This window comes from Protopterus annectens, chromosome 3.part0 (genome assembly GCF_019279795.1).
Source record: "Protopterus annectens isolate FY-2018-M chromosome 3.part0, PAN1.0, whole genome shotgun sequence".
Classification (NCBI taxonomy): domain Eukaryota; kingdom Metazoa; phylum Chordata; order Ceratodontiformes; family Protopteridae; genus Protopterus; species Protopterus annectens.
Window position 1 is genome coordinate 652,191,728 of NC_056731.1, and position 20,606 is coordinate 652,212,333.

General features: G+C 42.4%; 1 protein-coding gene across 4 annotated transcripts in view; it reads left to right on the forward strand.

The window, feature by feature from the left end:
• SNRK (SNF related kinase) overlaps positions 1-14,999 on the forward strand; it is a 1,018,029-nt gene extending 1,003,030 nt beyond the window's left edge. For all 4 annotated transcript variants that reach the window (XM_044065049.1, XM_044065051.1, XM_044065052.1 and 1 more), the window contains one exon: positions 11,411-14,999. In XM_044065049.1, coding sequence (XP_043920984.1) covers positions 11,411-12,629 — 1,219 coding nt within the window. In that variant the 3' untranslated portion in view covers positions 12,630-14,999. The remainder of the gene's footprint in view (positions 1-11,410) is intronic.
• Positions 15,000-20,606: the final 5,607 nt, after the last annotated feature.

The following is a 20,606-nucleotide window of genomic DNA, read 5'->3' on the forward strand; positions in this document are numbered from 1 at the left end:
CTCCAACAGCTGGAAAGACCAACAAAAGTACCTCACCAAGAAGATTACTGGCCTCAAACATATGTCCTATGCAGCCCGACTGAAAAAACTCCGGCTGTACTTAGTGGCATATCTCTTACTCGAGGTGATCTCTGCCTGACTTACAAAGCCATGTCCAACTCAGAATTGATAGACATGCTCCACCTAAAGAAATCCAAGTCAGTGCGAGCCATGTGCTCTAGTGAGCTAAACCTCGCCACAACAATAAATATAACACGCTGGAGAGAGAGATTCCTGTCACGGAGACTCCCCCATGCATTGGAACAAAATTTCTAACTACATTAGGAAGAGCCCCTCACTAACAATCTTCAAGAGAAACCTTGACGAGTGGATGTGTAACAGAAACTACACCCCTGGGATCACTTCATTGGCTCTGCTTGACAGAGGCTCAGTTAATTAATTAGTGGGGCAGCGAAAGCTGACACACTCTGGCTAGGCTTATAAATGCCCTCGGGCAGATAGCCTAGTACCTACCTATGAACGTATAAGATTCTGTCCTTTCAGTTTTCTATGCCAAACAAATGTATCCACTTAAAGTTGAAATTACAGGCAATGATCTGTCCGTAGATCTACTGTCATCAGTGAAAAATAGTGGAAAGAAGTCTGCACAGTTGGCATAACACAATATTGGTAGAAGTTTGAATGAACATGTGTTAAACTACTTGACAGTTGTAAGAGATCTAGAAAGGCAAACATCAAACTTGTTTCTACTCCTTGGTGGAATTCTACAGTAGATAAACTTGTGAAAAGTACTAAATTTACAGACAAACTAAGCTTTCAAAGTCTTCCTGTTGTAAAATGTGTTGAAAGGTGAAAATAGCTAAAAGATTAGTTAATGCAAAATATAGCTAAACATTTTTTACAGTTTTGTAAATAAAGTTATGGCAAACAATTCTCCCATTACTTTATCATATTGAATGCAAGTCATAAATGACACCTGGGGGTACAGCTGCATTATTTATCCGAAGTAGTTGTCCCCAGTAGAGCACATATTAACACTTATGGTTTTGAAATGGTTGATAATGTCATACCTTTATGCCTGCTAATCAGTAATGTGATCATCACAGCACCTTTAAAAAGGTTAAATGTAATAGTATGGGGCTAGATGGTACCCCGGCACTTGTATCTTCAGCACCTTGAGGTTCCAGTTACACTACTGTTTAGTTGCATTCTACAACATGATATCATCCCAAACTCATGGAAATTGCTTAGTGTGATAGTACATCAACGTAATAGTGGCAGTTGAGATTCAGTAGTCAGCAACTGTAAGACAACACATCTTTGTTTGCAAAATTTTATGAGACATGTTTACTATCCTTACTTGAAAACTTTAACAGCTGTGGACCCAGCATTGACATCAATTAAGATCATACATTTCAAACTCTTAGCACAAGAAATCTGGACAAAGCTTAAAATAATGGAGGGAACAAAAGCCCAAAAATAAGGACAATTTTTAAATATTGTTCTTATTAATTTAGAAAGTTGCTAAAAATAAAGACAATTTATGTTAGCATTAACTTTCTGAAGGATATGAAATCTGAAGCTCATGTATGCCCTTATTTAGCGACTTCAATTACACAGAATACCTAAACTAAGGTGTTACCTCAGGCTTGCAAGGAAGAACTTCATATGGGGATGCTAATAGATTCTCAACATGGTTCCTCATTTTTGGTATGCAGATGAGGAGTCATAGAAAACATCTCAGGTGACACTGCTCATATATAATTCATAATAATAAAGGGGCCACTAGTACCACGGCAAGTAGGTAAGTGTGGAGCATTTTTGAAGTATCCAGAATATCCCATATATGTTCCCATACAGATGTTGTAAGACCTAGCACCAGCTGTGGAAGTAGGAAGCCAGATGAATGACTGAAAGCCACACTTCATGTGGCACGGTAAGGCTGAGACCACTGAACTCTCCATCTCAGCCCAGATTCACAGCTTGCTACTTTGTTTTGTAGTGGTTCTTCCTTGTCATGATGTTTCAAGACCATTCCAAAAACAAAAAAATGAATGTTTGGCTAAATTTCCATGCAGTCCCTTCCATTTCCTGGCTTGATGAGCATCCTGTGTTAGTCATATTTAGCAACATACCATCAAAAAATTGCTAGGGCTGGTCTTATTTAATTGCACTGCATTTTGTTTACAGCATTAATATGCACATTTTAAACTATGTCCAGACTGAGTAGAAACTGCTAAGAGTTATAGAACAGTTCTGAAGTCATTAGGTTAATTAAGAACCCATAGTGAATTGCTATGGAGTAGCAAACTTGGAATTAAGAGTAAATAAGTCCACATTTCTAAAATGTCCTTACCATGAATGCAGACTTTCATCTACTTGTGTTTTTGTGTCCCGCTCTTGTGATTTATGACTTTCTTGTCTTTTGTGCATTTTCATGTTGAATTTTTCTGATCCCCTTTAGATGCATTCTGAGCGCTCTATTTCCATGTGTGGGTAAGCCAGCAACTCATGATGGCTCATATTTTAGGTTTGGCTGTTTGTAGTTAACAGCGTTTGCGCAGTTGAGAAAGCAAGGTTAAGCCAAGTCAGTTGTAGTGTTAAGAACATCTTTTGTTCAACCACATTGACTGCATTGCTAGAAATGCACACTTGCTGTGTAATATAATTCCATCTTGTAACCCACTTGAAGTTTAACTGAATAATTACTAGATTGCCCACGTGTCTTCACCCAGCTTTTTTGTTTTCTTTAACTTTGTGAGCTGCTGTTGGGCCTATACATTATCATTTCTCTACTTACTTCTTTACTTTACTCTTTTATTGTTAATTACTTACAAGTATTTTTATTTTTTCTTTTCTATACCTTTTTCTTCACTGCCAGGTTACCTTCTGTCCCCCTTCCCTGCATAGATGCTTATTCATTCCCCCAGTCATGCGAAATGTCAGTATTCACAGGGGCAGGAGTCATTTGGAGGGGAGAATGTTGTACAGGCAGACATTTACTTTGCTTATAATCTTACTGGCATTCCATCTATGAGGGCATTTGTACTGTAACTGGGTTCCCTCTTATGTTGACATAAGCATTTGCAACGTCACAAAGACTGTCTGTGCCCTTTTTCCTACACGTTTGTTCTTCCCCATATACTGTAAAGGGCTGCAACCATTTTGGGTGGTCACACCCATGTCCTCCCTGCAGTAGCTTCCCACATTTTGACACACCCTATCCCTGTGATGGATGTTGCTTCAGTAGAACAGTAGTGCAGTTTGGCCAAGACCTCCATCCTCCCAGGATGGGCACACCCATTCTCCCTGCCAGTCCCATGAAGTGTCCGAAACACTAATCAAACTTGGGGTGTCTGAGCCATAGTCAGGGCTTTATCCCTATACACCACTGGCTTAGAAGTGCTCATATTTTTGCTGTTAAAAAATGTTTATTTGTTTAGTTATTTTAATTTTTTTGTAGCATTGTCTACAATATAATCACTTCTTGTGCTGTTATTTTCACAGTTTCTTGGAATTGTGCATGTCATATCTTTACTCTATTTTCTAGTATTGACTATATCATTACTCCATGTGTTGTGGTGAGGGTTTACCACAACTGGTTAAGTTTGACTAAGAAGGCCAAACCTGAGTGATAAAACACTGAGGTCAGGAATGAATAAGTAGTATCATAGTCTACACCTCTGCAGTTGTTTGTTACTACCATACAATTTCTCCCCTCCCCCTTTTTGTACATAGAAGTGAAAAGATTGTTCTGCTGTGTAGGCTTATGGAATATCTGAGTTACTGTAATGTGATGTTAATTTTAAATCACTTTATTACGTTTATTTCAGTGATAAAATGCAGGAAAACATTGAACATTTTACAGTTTTATAACACAGTTGTCTTTTCTCTCTTGTCTTCCTAGGATAAAGCAGCACTGTTTTAATACCAAGAGTTTTCCTTGTTTTATAGGAGCATGAACTGTTGATAAGTGTCCTAGTCTTTATGTGAGAGTCCACTTAAACCTTTCTTACAAAAAAAATTAATGTCTATTGTTATTTAATGCTGGTTTTCTGAAATATAAATATAAGGGATGGACATTTCTTAAAAACAAATTGAGATAATCTTAAACCTTGTGCTGGTACAGCTGTGCAACAAGCTTTTTTTTTTGCCATGTATGTAATGCAGTGAACCTTCTGCCCATGGTATATCAGGGGATTTACCCTGGCTGGAATGTTGTCAGGGCTAATTTGGTTTCTTTGTCCAGTCAGCATAGAATTTGCATAGGGAAATGTATAATGTTAGGCTGATTGTGTGTTAGTGTTACCCGAGTTATTTTAAATTTTTGTTTTTACTTATGCTTTCTGTGTATATAAATGAAATCTGCACTTGTGATTATACTATTAAGTCTAAATATAGCATGTTTTCTAGCAGAGTTAATTTTGTTATTAAAGGGATATTGCATTTCAGATTCTGTACATTTAAACACATCCATTTAATTTCTATCAATTTCTTGTTGCCACCAGCAACTGTTTCCAGGACTGCCAAGTTCTACAACTTTTCAACAGTTAAGATTCGTGGCAGGAGTGTGGGTTAAGATGGGATTTAGTCACAACTGGTTAAGTTTGATTAAGAGGATCTGTTGTGTTGTATGCATGGTAATTGAAAATGGTACATCATCTTGAATGAGTTTTGTCCTCCTTGTATCATTCTTAAGAAGGGCTATTATATATGGGGATTAGGCATGCATCTTCCTGATTGCTTCATAGCATCTGTTCTGCAGTAACTTCATAACTTTGCCAGACATTTCACTAAAAGCAGACTTTTGAGGAGAGACACCTTTGGTGGCCAATGGTCTACTCCATAGGGGGCAGAAAGCATTTGAATACTAATAACCACAAGTCCTCTTCCTTCTGCGCCACATTGCCTAGTTAACTCCATGTCACTGACATCATGAAAGACTGATATATGCTGTAGTATCAGTCCAAATATTAAGGTATTTCCAGGAAGGGGAGACATGTCATTACACTGACCTTCCAGTTTTCTCTGTCATTTAACCATCCTACAGGACGCTGCTGTGGAAATGAAAGTTTAAATGGGTCTATGTCAGGTGTCTGGGCAGCCATAAGAAAGCATGTGCATTATATTTTTATGTCTTTTATTAGTTGAAATTAAGTTTCCAAACCTTTTTATTTTCATCATATGTTTCAGCTACAGAAAATGCATAATGTAAGCAGATGACACAGAGATGACAATTTCTACATTACTAGAAAGTAAAAAATCAGATTTTTTTCAGCATATATAATTTATATTAAGAATGTTATTGTCTTAGCCATTCTGGTAAAGCCCTGACTATGGCCTAGCTGACCAAGGTTGAATAGCGGCTTGGGCAGCTGATGGAGCAGCAGGGAAGGGATGGACATGCCCATCCAAGGTGGGTGTTCTTTGATATGCTTCCTAAGGGGGTGTGGTGTAAAGAGGGGAGTTTCCCTCTGCCATAATAAGAATGAGCTTGGTTGTTGGAGAAAGGGAAGTCGTTAGGCCATAAAAAAAAAAAAATCCCCCTGGACGGATGCACAGACAAGCAGAGAACCAGAACACTCTTGGGATCCACATCCGGCCCTAGCAAAATCATGAAGCAAGTTTGGGGGGGTGGAGAGTAGCTGGTAGACCACATGTGGACACTAGGTACTGGGGGTTGGGCCAGTACCAATGATGTCTGAAGGGACACCAAAACATCAAATCTGAAGTAGGGACTTCATTTGTCAGCAACCTGTGGGTCTTGGATCCGATATCGGATCCGAGACGGCAATTATTTATACAGCTATGGATCCGAGCTCCTAGCTCCTCCCCTCACCCATAATCCCCTGCCAACCCCAATTGACCTCAGATCTAGTTTGTCGCTTTTAGAAGAGACAGCTGGATTGCAGAGCTCCTGGCGACTTCAGATAAGTTCTCAAAAACTTGTTTAAAAAACAGAAAAATCTTTCCTTTTTTAATTTTCTTTTTAGTGTTTCCTCCCCTCACTGGTCGTAGTGTGTGTGTGTGTTGTTTGTGTTTTGGGGCCTGGTGTGCGTGTGTAGTCCTTTCCTTGAGAAGAAAATAGTCAGAGGCCCCAAAGCCCATTTTTTCTAAGTGCACCGAGTGTGGCCATAAGCTTTCACCGGCGGATGGCCACACTCGTTGTGTTCGGTGCCTTGGGGTTGAACACCTGTCCTCAGGATGCATGATTTGTGCAGGGTTCAACCCCAGGGCACTGAAAGTGCGGAGGTCGAAGCTGGTCCTGGCGGGACTTTTGCCCCCGGAGTCGGCTTCGGCCTCCGCTACTCCCGTGGCACCTCCCCAGCCTGTGGTGGTAGCCACTCCTGCCCCCTTCCTCCAGCCGGGATTCAAACTCCCACTAAAGCGCCGGAGGATAGGGAGGCCAGGAGGGAGAAACGGAGGGAGAAGCACCACAAGCGGCCGGCCGAGGCCTCCGCTTCGGCCCCCCCAGCTAAGCGGGCTTCTCCCTCCACGGCTTCCAGGTCTCCTCCTCCTTGGCTCTGATCACCTTGCTTCTCCCCGGGACCAGAGGAGGAGGAGACCCGATCTCCATCGAGGTCATCGAGGCGGCACTCCAGGCCTGCCTCGGTGGCCTCGTTGAGATCCACCTACAGCCTGTCTGACGCAGACTTGGACCGGATGATGAGAAGGTTCATCCAGGCCCAGCTGCAGATGGGAGTGCTCCTGCCTCCCCCCCCCCTTCGGGGGGGAGCTCGACACCCTTTTTTGCTCCGATAGCTCCTTCTCCGACCTGCTTCACGGGTTCGGAGTGCTTGGAGCCGGGGGTGGGTTGGCGCCGACAGTACTGGGTACTTCGGATCCGACTCTGCCCTCGAAGTCTGTCTGTTCCATCGTCGGATCCGACCTCTCGGAGCCGTGGCCCGAGCTTCAGATCCGAGGGATTCATTGTGCCTTCGGCTCCGTCCAGGTCGGAGCACACTGGTCCCTCGGATCCGACGGTCTCAGCGCTGGTTCTGATCCCTTCATCGGATCCGAGTGGGAGTCGGCTCTCGGAGCCCAGGGAGAGCGGCTCCCCCTTGGCCTTCGATGTAGTGGAGAGGGCTCTGTCGAGGGCATCCAGACCCCCGGCCCTTGTCTCGGCTCCGCCCTGCACTCCCTCTCTGCTGGGCCAGGCTTCCATCACCCGGCCACAGGGACAGCCTGCTTCAATGTCCCAGGTTGTTCCTTTGGAACAGGACATTGCTGGCGAGACCTCCTCGGACAGCCCCCCCGAGGAAGTGCCTCGCAAGCATAAGTGTAAGAGGAGGCACGTGGACTCCCTCGAGTCCTTAACAGAGGATACGGACTTGGATGAAGGGGAAGGCTCCCCAAGATCACCCCCGAGGATGTCTCCTTTGGAGACATCATGGAAATGCTTAGGCTCAGGGAGGGGCGGTCTGCCCCCAAGGCTTCCTCCGGCGAGTCCGTGTTCCTGGAGGCATTCGAAGTAGGCCCGTCTACCTCTTGGGTGTCCCCTCCGGCCGACCCCCTGGTGGACCTTGTGACCACCAGGGCGTGGAAGGAGCCGGACACTGTGGAGCCTATACCCAAGTACCCGGACAGGATCTTGAGCCCCCCCGCAGACCGTCCCCACTGGAGCAAGGGTCCCCCTGTAGATGCCATGTTGATGGCGGCAGCCACTAAGAGGGAACTAGCTCAGGAGAACCCCTCGGTCCATCCTCCGAGCAAGGAGTCTCAATTGATGGATCGCCTTGGGAAGCGGGAATTCAGTTCAGCGACCTTCTCGGTAAGGTCTCTGAACCATGGCACATGTCATCAGGATGCAGCGCGATCTTATTAAAGAATACGCTGCTTCTCCCCCGGAGTCCTTGGCGGAGGACAAGCAATTGTACTCCACTCGTATGGCCACTCTGAGATCTGTTTCCAATACCTCTATGCGGCTTCTGTCTCACACTACTGAGGGAGCCGCTAGAGCCAGCGGAGTGGGCCTAGTGATGAGGCGCCAGGCCTGGCTCCGACATTGTGACTTCGCGGATCCCTTTAAGGCGTCCTTTGCGAATGCCCCCTTTGATGGTTCTGCCTTGTTTGGCAAAACCGTTTGCGAGACACTTGTCCAGAGCGAGAAGGACGGGAAGACGCTGTCTGCCATCGGAGTCCGCTTCTCTGCTTCCCAGAGGTCCTTTTCTAAGAACCAAAAGGGAAAGAAGAAGATGTGGTTCCGGAAATCGCAGCATTCCCAACCTGCTCCGGACAACCAGTCCTTCCGTGGCAGAGGAGGACAGGGAGGACGCCACCCTAGAGGCAGAGGGGCACCGAGAAAATTTGGGTCCAGAGAATCCTTCTCTGCTCGGCCCACGCAACAGCCCTGAAGGGTTGCCCGACTGCTCCACTCTGGAGGCAGTCGGGGGGCGTTTCTCGAGGCACCTGGTGGCATGGGAGTCCATTACGTCAGACTGCTGGGTGCTTCGGATTATATCCAGAGGTTACAAAATCCCTATGCTTCATGTCCCCAGACTCAAGAACCTCCCCGATATACCACCCGATCAGAGGGAGGCACTCGCCTAAACATGAGGGTATTACAGTGGACCCTTCAAGTACAGTGGTCCTTTCAGCTTCTCCCTCTCTACCACCCTGTCTCTATCAGCAAAGCTTGCAGGAGGGCCCTGTTCTGGTGGCTGCATTCCCCAGACCTCCATACAGGTCGTCCCTTCTGCGCTCCACCTCCCCTAGTCACAGTGACCACGGACGCTTCTCGCCTCGGGTGGGGGGGGCATTGCTCAGGCAGAACAGTCCAAGGCACATGGAACGACTCAGAGACCTCCCTGCATATCAGTGTTCTGGAGATGAGGGCGGTGCTGTTAGCGTTGCAAGCACTTCACAACCTTCTTCCCGTCGGAACCATTGCGATACAGATGGACAACATGTTAGTTGTCTGGTATATCAACAAACAGGGGGGAACCAGGTCTTATCCTCTCTGCCGAGAGGCCATGAGAGTGTGGGAATGGGCGATCTCCACCAACCGCTTTCTAATCGCAACGCACATTCCGGGACGGTCCAACATTCTGGCGGACAAACTCAGCCGCACTATTCTTTCCCCTTACCAGTGGTCTCTCAACTCCCGTGTAGCGAAGCAGATTTTTGCAAAATGGGGGCAACCCTGCTGCAATTTTTTGCCTCTCCCTCAAATACGAAATGCGACAACTTCTTGCCTGATTCCCCAACAGGGGAAGCCCGAGAGGCAGCTCTAGTGCATGCTTGGCCGCCCGGTCTACTTTATGCCTATCCTCCTCTACCCCTGATGCTAAAGATGTTACAGAAAGCCTCTCGGTTGGGGAGCAGGATGATCCTCATTGCCCCATTCTGGCCTCGACAAACTTGGTTCCCTTACCTGTGGTCTCACTTGGTGAATCCTCCCTGGATTCTGGATCCCTGTCCGGATCTGATCTCCCACCCATCAGGCTTACCGACCCCGAATCTGGACAACCTGAAGCTAACAGATTGGCTGCTCCAGTTCCACTCTTAATTAGGACTCCCGGTATCTCCTCTCCAGTCAAAGCCATCTTGGTGGCAGTGCATAAACCTTCCACCAGGAAGGTTTACCGCAGTCAATGGAAGCACTTTTCCGTTTGGGCGGAGCATCATAATGTGGACCCCTTCACTGCTCCGCTAACGTCAGTTTTGGACTTCCTTACAGGGCTTTTTCAGCAAGGGGCTAGCTGTTCGACAGTCAAGGTACAATTGGCAGCCATCTCCCATTACCATGTAGGACACGAGACTGGTCCCTTGATGTCAGCTAAACTATGTAAAACCTTCCTCAAGGGTACCTTTTTGCTTAGGCCCCCGATCAGAGAAGCCATACCCCCTTGGGATCTATCGCTAGTTCTTCAGGCCTTGACTGCTTCCCCCTTTGAACCAGCTGCCTCTGCTGATCTTAAATACCCGTCTTGGAAAACAGCATTCCTAGTAGCCATCACCTCTGCGAAAAGAGTTTCAGAACTTCAAGCTCTTTCCGTAAAACCCCCTTATTTGGTTTTTCATCAGGATAGAGTGTACCTCAGGACCAATCCATCTTTCCTACCTAAGGTGGCCTCAGAAACCAATATCAATCAGTCCATCAATCTTCCTGTTTTCTTCCCTAATTACCAGAATAAAGGAGAATACAAGCTGCACTCGTTAGATGTGCACAGGCAGCTGCGTTTCTATATTCATAGGACTGCTGGTCACAGACAATCTGATCAGCTGTTCGTCTCCTTTTCTAAATTCAATTTAGGTAAAGCTGTTTTGAAGGTCACCTTATCACACTGGATTTCCCAATGTATCCGTCTAGCTTATGAGGCTTCTGGGAGGCCCGCACCTCAAAGGGTCCGTGCTTACTCCACTCGTTCCCACTTCTACTGCATTCAGATCTAGAGTCCCTTTGGATGATATTTGCTTGGCAGCCACTTGGGCCTCATCTCATACCTTTATTCACCACTACAAGCTGGAAGTCACCCCCAGAGGTAGAGCATCCTTTGGCTCTGCAGTGCTCCGGAACATCCTTCCATGATGGCCGCCCAAGATTCAGGTAGCTGGGGACTCTGTCCCACAGGTTGCTGACAAATGAAGTCCCTACTTCAGATTAAGAAGTTATGTACTCACCATAACGTTCCATCTGAGTAGGTGACTTCATTTGTCTGCAACCATCCCCCCTTCCTTCCCCCTGGCCTTCAGAAGAATTAGATCATAGTATTATTCCTGCCTTTTCCTTTTTGGGATACCTTTTCAGGTATATAGGAGGGCAAACTTGATCTGAGGTCAATTGGGGTTGGCAGGGGATTATGGGTGAAGGGAGGAGCTAGGAGCTCGGATCCATAGCTGTATAAATAATTGCTGGCTCGGATCCGATATCGGATCCAAGACCCACAGGTTGCAGACAAATGAAGTCACCTACTTAGATGGAACGTTATGGTGAGTACATAACTTCTTATTTCTTTAGGTCTTTCTTAAAAGTTTTGGATGTTTTCATTGATTTGTTTAGCAAATGGGGTAATAGTAAGCAACACTTACAAAAGTGTAGACTGCTTTTCCATTTACCAAGTCATTTAAATGACTTCTGAGATTTTCTTCAGATTTTTAGGGGTAACAGTTGGAGAGCAAGGAGTGTAAAATACCAAACACTCTTAAGCAAAAACTAGAAGCAGCAGCAATAACTCCTACCAAGTTAATGAAAGAATTTCTGAATTATAATGAGTGAAATATTGAGGATTTATCACCCTGTGTCTTTCCTGCCAAGTTACCTTTTAAAAATCTTCTCAGTACTGAATGTGCAAAGTACTTTAGCCTTGAATGTCACAAGAGTTGATTTTATTGTTTATGGAATGTGCTTGTTTTAATATTCATTTCATTTGCTTGTATTGTAACCGTCATTGTTTCCTTCCTTTCTTAGGCAATCATGGCCAACTAAAATTGATGTGCCACAGGATCTTGAAGATGACCTTACTGCTTCTCCTATATCCCATTCTACTGTTCCTCAGTCTCCAGCACGCACTACAGACTCAATACTAAATGGACATAGAAATAAAGCATCTACTGAACCGGTGAAAAAAGAGGATACCCCTGATCTTGCAGGAGCAGCTGCACTGATGACAGCGGGTGCTTTGATTAAGCCCACAACAAGTGGACTGACCTGCCTGTTTAGGGTGGAGGAGGATGAGGAGGAAGAGGAAGAAGATAAAAAGTTGGCTTCTTCACAAGGTCAAGTAGTTTTACGTCGCAAACCTTCTATTACAAACAGACTGACTTCCAGAAAAAGTGCACCTGTCCTTAACCAAATCTTTGAAGAAGGAGAATCTGATGATGAGTTTGACATGGATGAAAATTTGCCCCCAAAACTTAGTCGTTTAAAAATGAACATTGCCTCACCTGGCACAGTACATAAGAGGTATCACCGGAGGAAAAGTCAAGGCCGGGGCTCTAGCTGCAGTAGTTCTGAAACCAGTGATGATGATTCAGAGAGCCGAAGACGACTAGATAAGGACAGTGGGTTTACATACTCATGGCATCGTCGAGACAGTAGTGAAGGCCCACCTGGTAATCAAGGAGATGGTGGTGGCCAGGGTAAGCCAAGTAATGGAGATGCAGGAATGGACAGAAGTAGCCCTGGTGATGATGATAAAGGTGGAGGCAGCCCCTCTAGCAGTTCCAGTGGTACTACAAACACCACTTCTGGCTCCACACGCAGCTGCTCTGCATCAGGGAACTCCTCTTCCCCAAAATGTGCGGGGGAACTTATTGAGAGTTTAAAACTGATGGGTCTCTGCCTGAGCTCTCAGTTTAATGGCAGCAGCAAATACATAATTGATCCTCTTAATAGTCTATCTTTTTCCAGTGTAAAGGTCCAAGAGAAGTCCGCCTGGAGGATGTGCATAAACTCTAATGGGAATACAGACAAGTCTCTAACTACATGCAGCACAAAAAAATTTTTGGACCAAACAGCAGATACAGTGAATGAACTAGAACTGATAAAGGAAAACAACATGAACTTGAAAAACAACATCTTACAACTACCTCTCTATGAAAAGACTATCTCTGTGAATATTCAGCGAAATCCCAAGGATGGTCTGCTTTGCACTTCCAATCAGACCAACTGTTGTCAAGTCATTTGACCAAGTTGTGACTCAGTAGCTTGTTTTACTTGATTCCATTTTTTCTTGTGCAGAACTGTGAATACCTTCTTTTGGTGCACCCCCTTTTTGTTGTCTTAACATTTTAAATGGGCTCTATGGGCAGTTATTTATTGCTATGAATTTTAATTTGCGTGTGCTAGGTTGTATGACAATGCATGGTCCTTGTGCATGCTGCTAGGCAGTCTCCTTTTCTGTTATCCATGTGACTTAGTTATTTTATTGCGTTACTTCTGCTTTTGCATCCTTTAAGTGCAAAATTGAATCCAGGTCGGTGTTTCTTAAGCTAAACATTAATGAAGCAGATTGTTGCTTCATATATAGCACTTAAGCTAAAAGAAGCATCATTTGTGTAGTGATATGTTGATTCTTGTTCTGAACTTCTTTGTTTCTGATATGTGATAGGGTGGTATGTGTCAGTGTGTAAACCCAGAACCAAAGCAATAATGTAATTCTGAAAACTCTTGAGGGAGCTTTCGGATATTCCAAGGCTTGTACAAAGCAAAAATGCACTGGAAGTTACTTATCTTGAAGTGTACCAACCTGATCTTAACAGTCTTATGTTATAGTAAAATATGTGTTGTTGATAGCATTTCAGCCTGATATTACCAGATCCCTAGTATTACTAGCTGGAAAAGGCTGAAGACAAACAGTAGTCCATGAAGGACTATAAAGGATCATTAGGAAGGACTATAAAAGATCAATAGAACTTTGTTCATCTTACAGTCAGACAATCCTGTTTTAAAGTACTTAGACAAGTTGTATATACCGTATATGTGACTTTGAGTTAATATACTGTATTCATAATTTCTAAGTTTTATTCTTAAAGATAAGAAACAGTCTTACACATTACCTCAGTTGCTAGTATTCTGTTCTGTGCATCATAGAAATCTAAAATTTTAGCCATTTTTTTCCTTTGATTTTGTGATACCCTAAATATAGCATAGCTGTTTTGTGTGTTAAAAGGGATGGGAGCATTCTGTTGACTCTGGGGTTAAACACCTTTTACTCTGAATTTAATTCTTAGTTAGTAACAGGTAGCTGCTGCCTAGCTACTGAAGTTTATTGCTGTACATGTATGACATTAGACTGTTATTGGTAAAGTAATGACATGTTTTATAGTATCTTAACTGCAATCATGATATTCTTTGATTTTAAACTCAATTCCAGCATCACTGTGCGCAGTTGAAAAAGAGGTAGTGTTGAGCCTCAGACACTGCCTTCAGAACTTCCTGTTTCATGCACTGCCATGAATTAAGACTGGTTAATTTAAACAGGAAGTCCATATGGTGTAGAGGTAAAAAGTAAGTTGCCGAAGTGGTTCCCCACCCAGTAGCATTTCTGGTGTTTACCATGCCATTCTCCAGCTTAGATAACATAGAGCACTGCTCAGAATACAGTGAAGCAGAAAAATCTATTTAGATTTTTTCGGTCTTTGTTTCAGCCTTATGTGGATACATTAAAAGTACTGTTTTAGATTTTTATTGCTTAATTAAAATTACACTGTCCAGTAATGCTAGTCGTGCCCTGTGCATAAAATGGTGCTACTTAACTGTACACCTAGCTGAGTTAGTTATTAAGTGACAACAGTAGTGGAAATGATTTTATTAATAGAGTAGTTTAATTAAGTCTGCCCACTGCAGATTCACAGGAGTGTGTGTTTATGTATGTATGTGGGAGTATATTTGTGTCTGTATGAAAAGCTCTACATAGGCTAAGCCGTGGAGCTTATAAGCTTGATATTTTCATCAGGGATCAGTCATCTCTGAATGGCCAGAGCTGGGATATGTGGTTCACCACTATAGAGTGCTTAATAAATGGCTGTACATCAGAGGAGAGGAAGACAAGCTATTGTAAGGGCATTGGCAATAATGTACTAGTTGCAGCTAATTATTTTTCCAAGTATTGTAAATAATGTCATTGTTCATATTTTAAGTTGTACAACCTTGGAATGGCACCTTTAATTAGTCCTATGTGCATTTTGTTTAAAAAATTGTAAATAAAGATGTGTACATATATGATGCTTACATTTAGAACAGCAGTGTTGACCATGTATGGTGCAAAGCTGTACTATAGCCTTATTAGTTGCCAATATGGTTGGCTGTCGCCCAGAGGGTACAAAATGTTAGACTGTTGTCTGTCCACTTGTTCATAGGTGAATGATTGTGCATGTGTTGTATGACATCATTAGATGCAAGAAAGGAAGCAAGAGGATAACCACTACATTGCAAATATTATTGGACCAAACCATTTAGTATCTCCAGATGTCTCATCTTGTACCTTTTTACCTGTCCTGAAAAATGCATATAGTTGCAGTAATGTGTAAATTAAATATATTGTGCAGAAATGTAACATGGTGGCTGTTTTTATCATTATAAAAATTTACATTTGGACCAAAAAATTAAAAACACACAAAGATGACACAGAACATGCCAAGATGACATGAGACTGCCTGACTGCAAGCACTGAGATTTTTTCACACTTGTAGTCAGCAGAACTCACAGATTGATGATGTAGAGGTTTATGAAATTTTTTAATATTTATAGTCTAAAACAATGTTTATAACATTTTCCATCCGCATTTCTTTAAGTGATCATTTGTGCAGTTGAGAATAGCCAGGGAAACGTATCAGCCTGTAGCTTCTTTAAGGAGGGATCTTTTTAACAGAGATGTTTCTTAAGTGTTCCGTAACTATTTTATAAAAAGTCCACTTGCAAGGAAGAAACTTGAAGAAACAACCAAGAAGTGGTTGTTATAATCATGATTCACCTGGTTTAAGTGCAAAAGAAAACAAGAAAATGTCTTGGCAACAAATGCTGTGAAGAGTAGTGTCTTCATTCTGCCATTGTCTGCTCCTGCCCATTCTACACCATGGTTTGAATATCCCACATACATTAACAACAACCAGAGTGGTATAGCGTGAGCAGTAATGCCACAGTATTCCATTCAGTAGATAGCTTGTTGTTAGACAACATATTCTGGTAACTGGGCCTTTTCAGTCATTGTTAGCACACTGTATATTCATTTATTATTGGCTATACCTGGACCTCTTCCTGCTGGTAAGCATGGGGTGGTTTGCAGGGGCATATCAAGTGATTTTAATTAGGAGATTGTCAGTGAAGCAGTAAATCACAACATCTGTTTTTTACTCACTAATAAAGCTGTGTTGGTCTTATCCTTTTTTCCAGATGAACTTTATTTCTCCATTCAGATTCCGTCAGTCTCTCATGCCAGCATATAAACCAAGACTGCGTAACATGAGGATCCCATATACGAGAAGCATTGACAAGCACACTCTTAATTTCTTCTTGCTGTTGAGAAAATGTTGATAGGATACATTTCCTACTCTTAATAGGATGCATTATCTTTACAAGTGCCGTGTTAGTCATTTTTCACTGCAATGATTGCTGTCATTTTTAGTCATTTTTCACTACAATGATTGCTGTCATTTTTAAAGAAATTCATAACACTCTTCTTGTCAGAATGCAGTTTTTCATCAGAAGTGTGCTTGCTCCCCCTTCTTCAAAACTTCTTACCTTATATTTAACTGAAAAAGTGTGAGAAGCACAAACGTAAGGAGGATTTTTCCATAAAATGAAGAGTGAAAAAATGGAAACTTGGATGAGGATAAAAGCTGACTAGGAGTCAGAAGCTAAAAAGTGATAGAAACTTAAGTCGTCCTCCAGCTATATTGAGGAAGTAGTTGGTCCTGTGATGGCTGATACAACAGGTGTTAGAAAGCTGGTCATAAAATCATGTAAACAAGACTCACTAGTGTTGGTTCCTCACAACTTTAAAAATAAAGCCTGCTCTGACACCACTGAATAACATGAAGCTTTATGTGATTATTTCACAAGTGCGTGAGCTTTTGCCTCAGCAGAGGGGCTTTGAGTGCATAATGGCAGAAGTACTTAAAGACTTCCTGGGTCTCTACTGTCCAAGAAGATACTCATGTAGATGATTACAGTTTTTCAGCCTGTGTTTCCCTTGGCCTTTAGTGATAATCATGTTTTAGTGGAGTACCTTACAGTTGTCCAGGGGTCCAGCAGTTCACAACAAACCATTTAGACACTTGCACAGGATTAATGTAGGTCAGCCACAGCCATAGAATTTAAAGAACCTTCACCGTTGTCAGTGGTAAGGCAAGAGAAGACATGAAAGATCTCCTTCCCAATTTTCCTTGGAGGAAGAGCACTTTTTTGTTTGTGTCGAGTAAACTCACCATTTGTTCATAGGGTATAGGTTCATAGGTGGGTACTAGGCTATCGGCCCAAGGGCCTATGTAAGCCTAGCCAACAAGGTTCCCTGGCTTACGCCACACAAGGAAGTTATTTTCCTGTGCCACTGTCGAGCAGAGACACAGAAGTGATCCCTGGGGTGTATTTCCTATTTCCCATCCACTCATCAAGATTTTTCTTGAAGAGCACTAATGAAGAACTTTGCTTGACATAGATGGGTATTCTTTGATGGTGGTGATGCATCATCTCAGTCCCCATAGTATCCCCTGTAACTTAATTATATGAAGGAGGTTGCCATATGGCTGTTTGGGGATCCTTCTTTCAAAAAACAAAAAAAGGGGGGGAATTTGGGATGATGAGTATAAATTTTGGAAATGATGCCATACCCCTTAATCTATACATTTAAATAATTTTTTTTCAGTTCCCTGCATGCTGGCAGGCAGGCCTTGACTACAAAAAGGGTAAATAGGCTGTGTAGGGCACCTGCAGATGTACCAGGGTTTTATATCAATTTGAAAGCAGACCCCAGCTACACTATTGTTGTCTTCTTGTCAGCGTTAGCAGAGGAAGAGTCTTCTTTTGCTTCTCTGCATTATGCTACAGTCAGTAATTCTGGACAGATATGAAAATGAGGTCTGTACATCCAACATCTTATCAGTTAAATATATAAATCATTTGGCTGTTAAGTTGATATCCCAGGGCTCCATTTTAAATGAAATGCAGGAAAATGTACAAAATCCTGTTGAAGGAGAAACTAGTAACAATTTGGGGAAAAAAGGAACAAATCAGGGAAATTATCATCTGCATCTTCAAAGTAGGAGTGCCCATGATAGCTGTATATAGGCAGTCCCCGGGTTAAGGACGAGATCTGTTTTTTAGTATGTCCTTCAGTCAAATTTGTATGCAAGTCAAAACTCGTACATATGACAGTCTAGTATTTATTTTACTTTTCTTTGCATATAAACCACTTCAGAAACATTTCCAAATAAAAAAAATATTAAACCTAATACTGTATAGTGTAGCTATGCTTCCTTACTTATGAGCTATGCTTCCTTATTTCCTATCAACATAGCTGGTTTAAGGCATCTTGTTATTAAATGCAGTGTTTGAGGACTTTTTCACACACACACAAAACCATACCTCTCAACTGTGCAGATTTTTGCCTCATAGTTTTGGTCCAATTTTCATAATATTGTGTTCTCTAGCAAAAGTAGTGGCAATATCATTAAAGACTGAAGTTAGAAAATAATGACATTTGAGTTTCAGAATTCATACCCTTCAGAAAATTCATGCTAATGCAAAACCTGTTGTTCTTTCAACTTTCTATGTTTGTAAGAGCAATATTTATTAAAACTGTTCCTATTTTTGGACATTTGCCCCACTTTTATGTATGGCTTTGTCTAGATTTCTTGCTCTAAGAGGTTTACAGGTATCACACACGCTCACACACACACACACACACACACACACACACCAGAAATCATTTAAAATATGCTCCTATTGTGAGCCTTTGTCACCCGTTAATTTTAGGCTTATCTAGATTCCTTGAGCTAAGAGGAGAGGTACACAAACCCATACCTTTCAGTTGTACAGATTTTTGCCTCATATTTTTGGTCTGTTTCTCACAAAATTGTGGTTTTCTGGCAAATTATTGAGGGTTGTAGTCTGAAAATAATGGCAGTCATTTGAGTTTCAGACAGTACAGGTCAGAAAATAATACAGGGCAGAAAATTCATGCTAATGCAAAACAATCTACTTTTTAAGTTTATAAGATAAATATTTAAAAAGTGTCCCTATTTTTGGGCCTTTGCCGCCACCGCCCCCCCCCCCCCCATGAGACCCTTTTTTTTTTCTGTCCTTAAGTCAAATTTGTATGCAAGTCGAAACACTTACATATGGTTCTTATTAAATGTCACTTAGTCAAATGTTTGCCTCAGTCTAGTATTTATTTTGCTTTTCTTTGCATATAAACCACTTCAGAAACACTTCCAAATAAAAAAAATATTAAAGCTGGTACTGTATACTGTAGCTACGATAATACTGTAAATATGCTTCCTTATTTCCATCTTTAAGGCATCTTGTTGTTAAATGCAGCATTTATGAGGACTTTTTCACACACACACAAAAACCATACCTCTCAACTGTACAGATTTCCGCATGTCCAGATTTTTGCCTCATAGTTTTGGTCCATTTTTCATAAAATTGTGGTTGTCTAGCAAAAGTAGTGGCAAATCATTAAAGACTTGAAGTTAGAAAATAATGACAGACATTTGAGTTTCAGAATTCATACCCTTCAGAAAATTCATGCTAATGCAAAACCTGTTATTCTATCAACTTTCTACGCTTGTAAGAGCAATGTTTATTAAAATTGTCCCTATTTTTAGGCATTTGTCCCACTTTTATGTATGGCTTTGTCTAGATTTCTTGCTCCAAGAGATTTACAGGTATGACGCGCGCAGACACACACACACACACACACACACACACACACACACAAAACAGATCATTTAAAATATGCTCCTATTGTGAGCCTTTGTCGCATGTTAATTTTAGGCTTATCCAGATTCCTTGAGCTAAGAGGGGAGGTACACAAAACCCATACCTCTCAACTGCACAGATTTTTGCCTCATATTTTTGGTCTGTTTCTCACAAAATTGTGGTTTTCTGGCAAATTATTGAGGGTTGTAGTTAGAAAATAATGGCAATTGTTTGAGTTTCAGACGCAATACAGGGCAGGAAAGTCATGCTAATGCAAAACCTGTTCTATCTACTTTCTAAGTTTGTAAGAGAAATATTTAAAAAATGTCCCTATTTTTGGGCCTTTGCCATCCCCCCACACTATTTATAGCTTTGTCCAGAATTCTTGCTGTAAGAGGTTGAGAGGTATGGGTGGAATATCAAGTCCTCTGATACACACACACACACACACACACACACACACACACACACACACACACACACTCTCTCTCTTTTAACCTTACTTTACCTGTTCCAAAACTACCCCCCTCCCCTTATGCAACTACCCACCTCTTACCTGCTGCTGCCAGGGGATCACTTGCTTGCTCTCATTCTTCACTGTCTCTCTTACACACACAGTCTCTTCTTCATTCACACATGCATTCACTCACACATCACTCTCACTCTGCCGCTCTCTCACACACATGGTCTCTTCTTCATTCATACATAGGTTTACTTCACACATCACTCTCACTCTCCCAATCTCTCACACGCATGCAGTCGCTTCCTCATTCATACATGCATTCACTCAAACATTGCACTCACTCTCCCGATCTCTCTCACACACATTCACTTCCTTATTCATACATGCATTCACTCACACATCACTGTCACTCTCTCCCGAGCTCTCACACACACAGTCACTTCCTCCTTCATACATGCATTCACTCACACATCGCTCTCACTGTCTCTCGATCTCTCACAAACACAGATTTGGGCAACTTTAAGGATTTTCCAACATTGCGGCAGCCCATTCCTATCTGTGGTTGTCTGCATGTTGGATGTCCATAACCTGGGTACTGCCTGTATATGATGCTGTTGGCGCCCCTTCTTCAGTGTCTCCTTCTGGTATGGCCATAAGTAGATGTGCCTTATAACTGAGACATATCCAGTGACTGTTGCATAGCTACTAGATGTGCCAGTAGTAGTAGTTGATGCATTATTTGAACAACCTTCTGATAATTTTCTAAGGGACCCAGAGAAA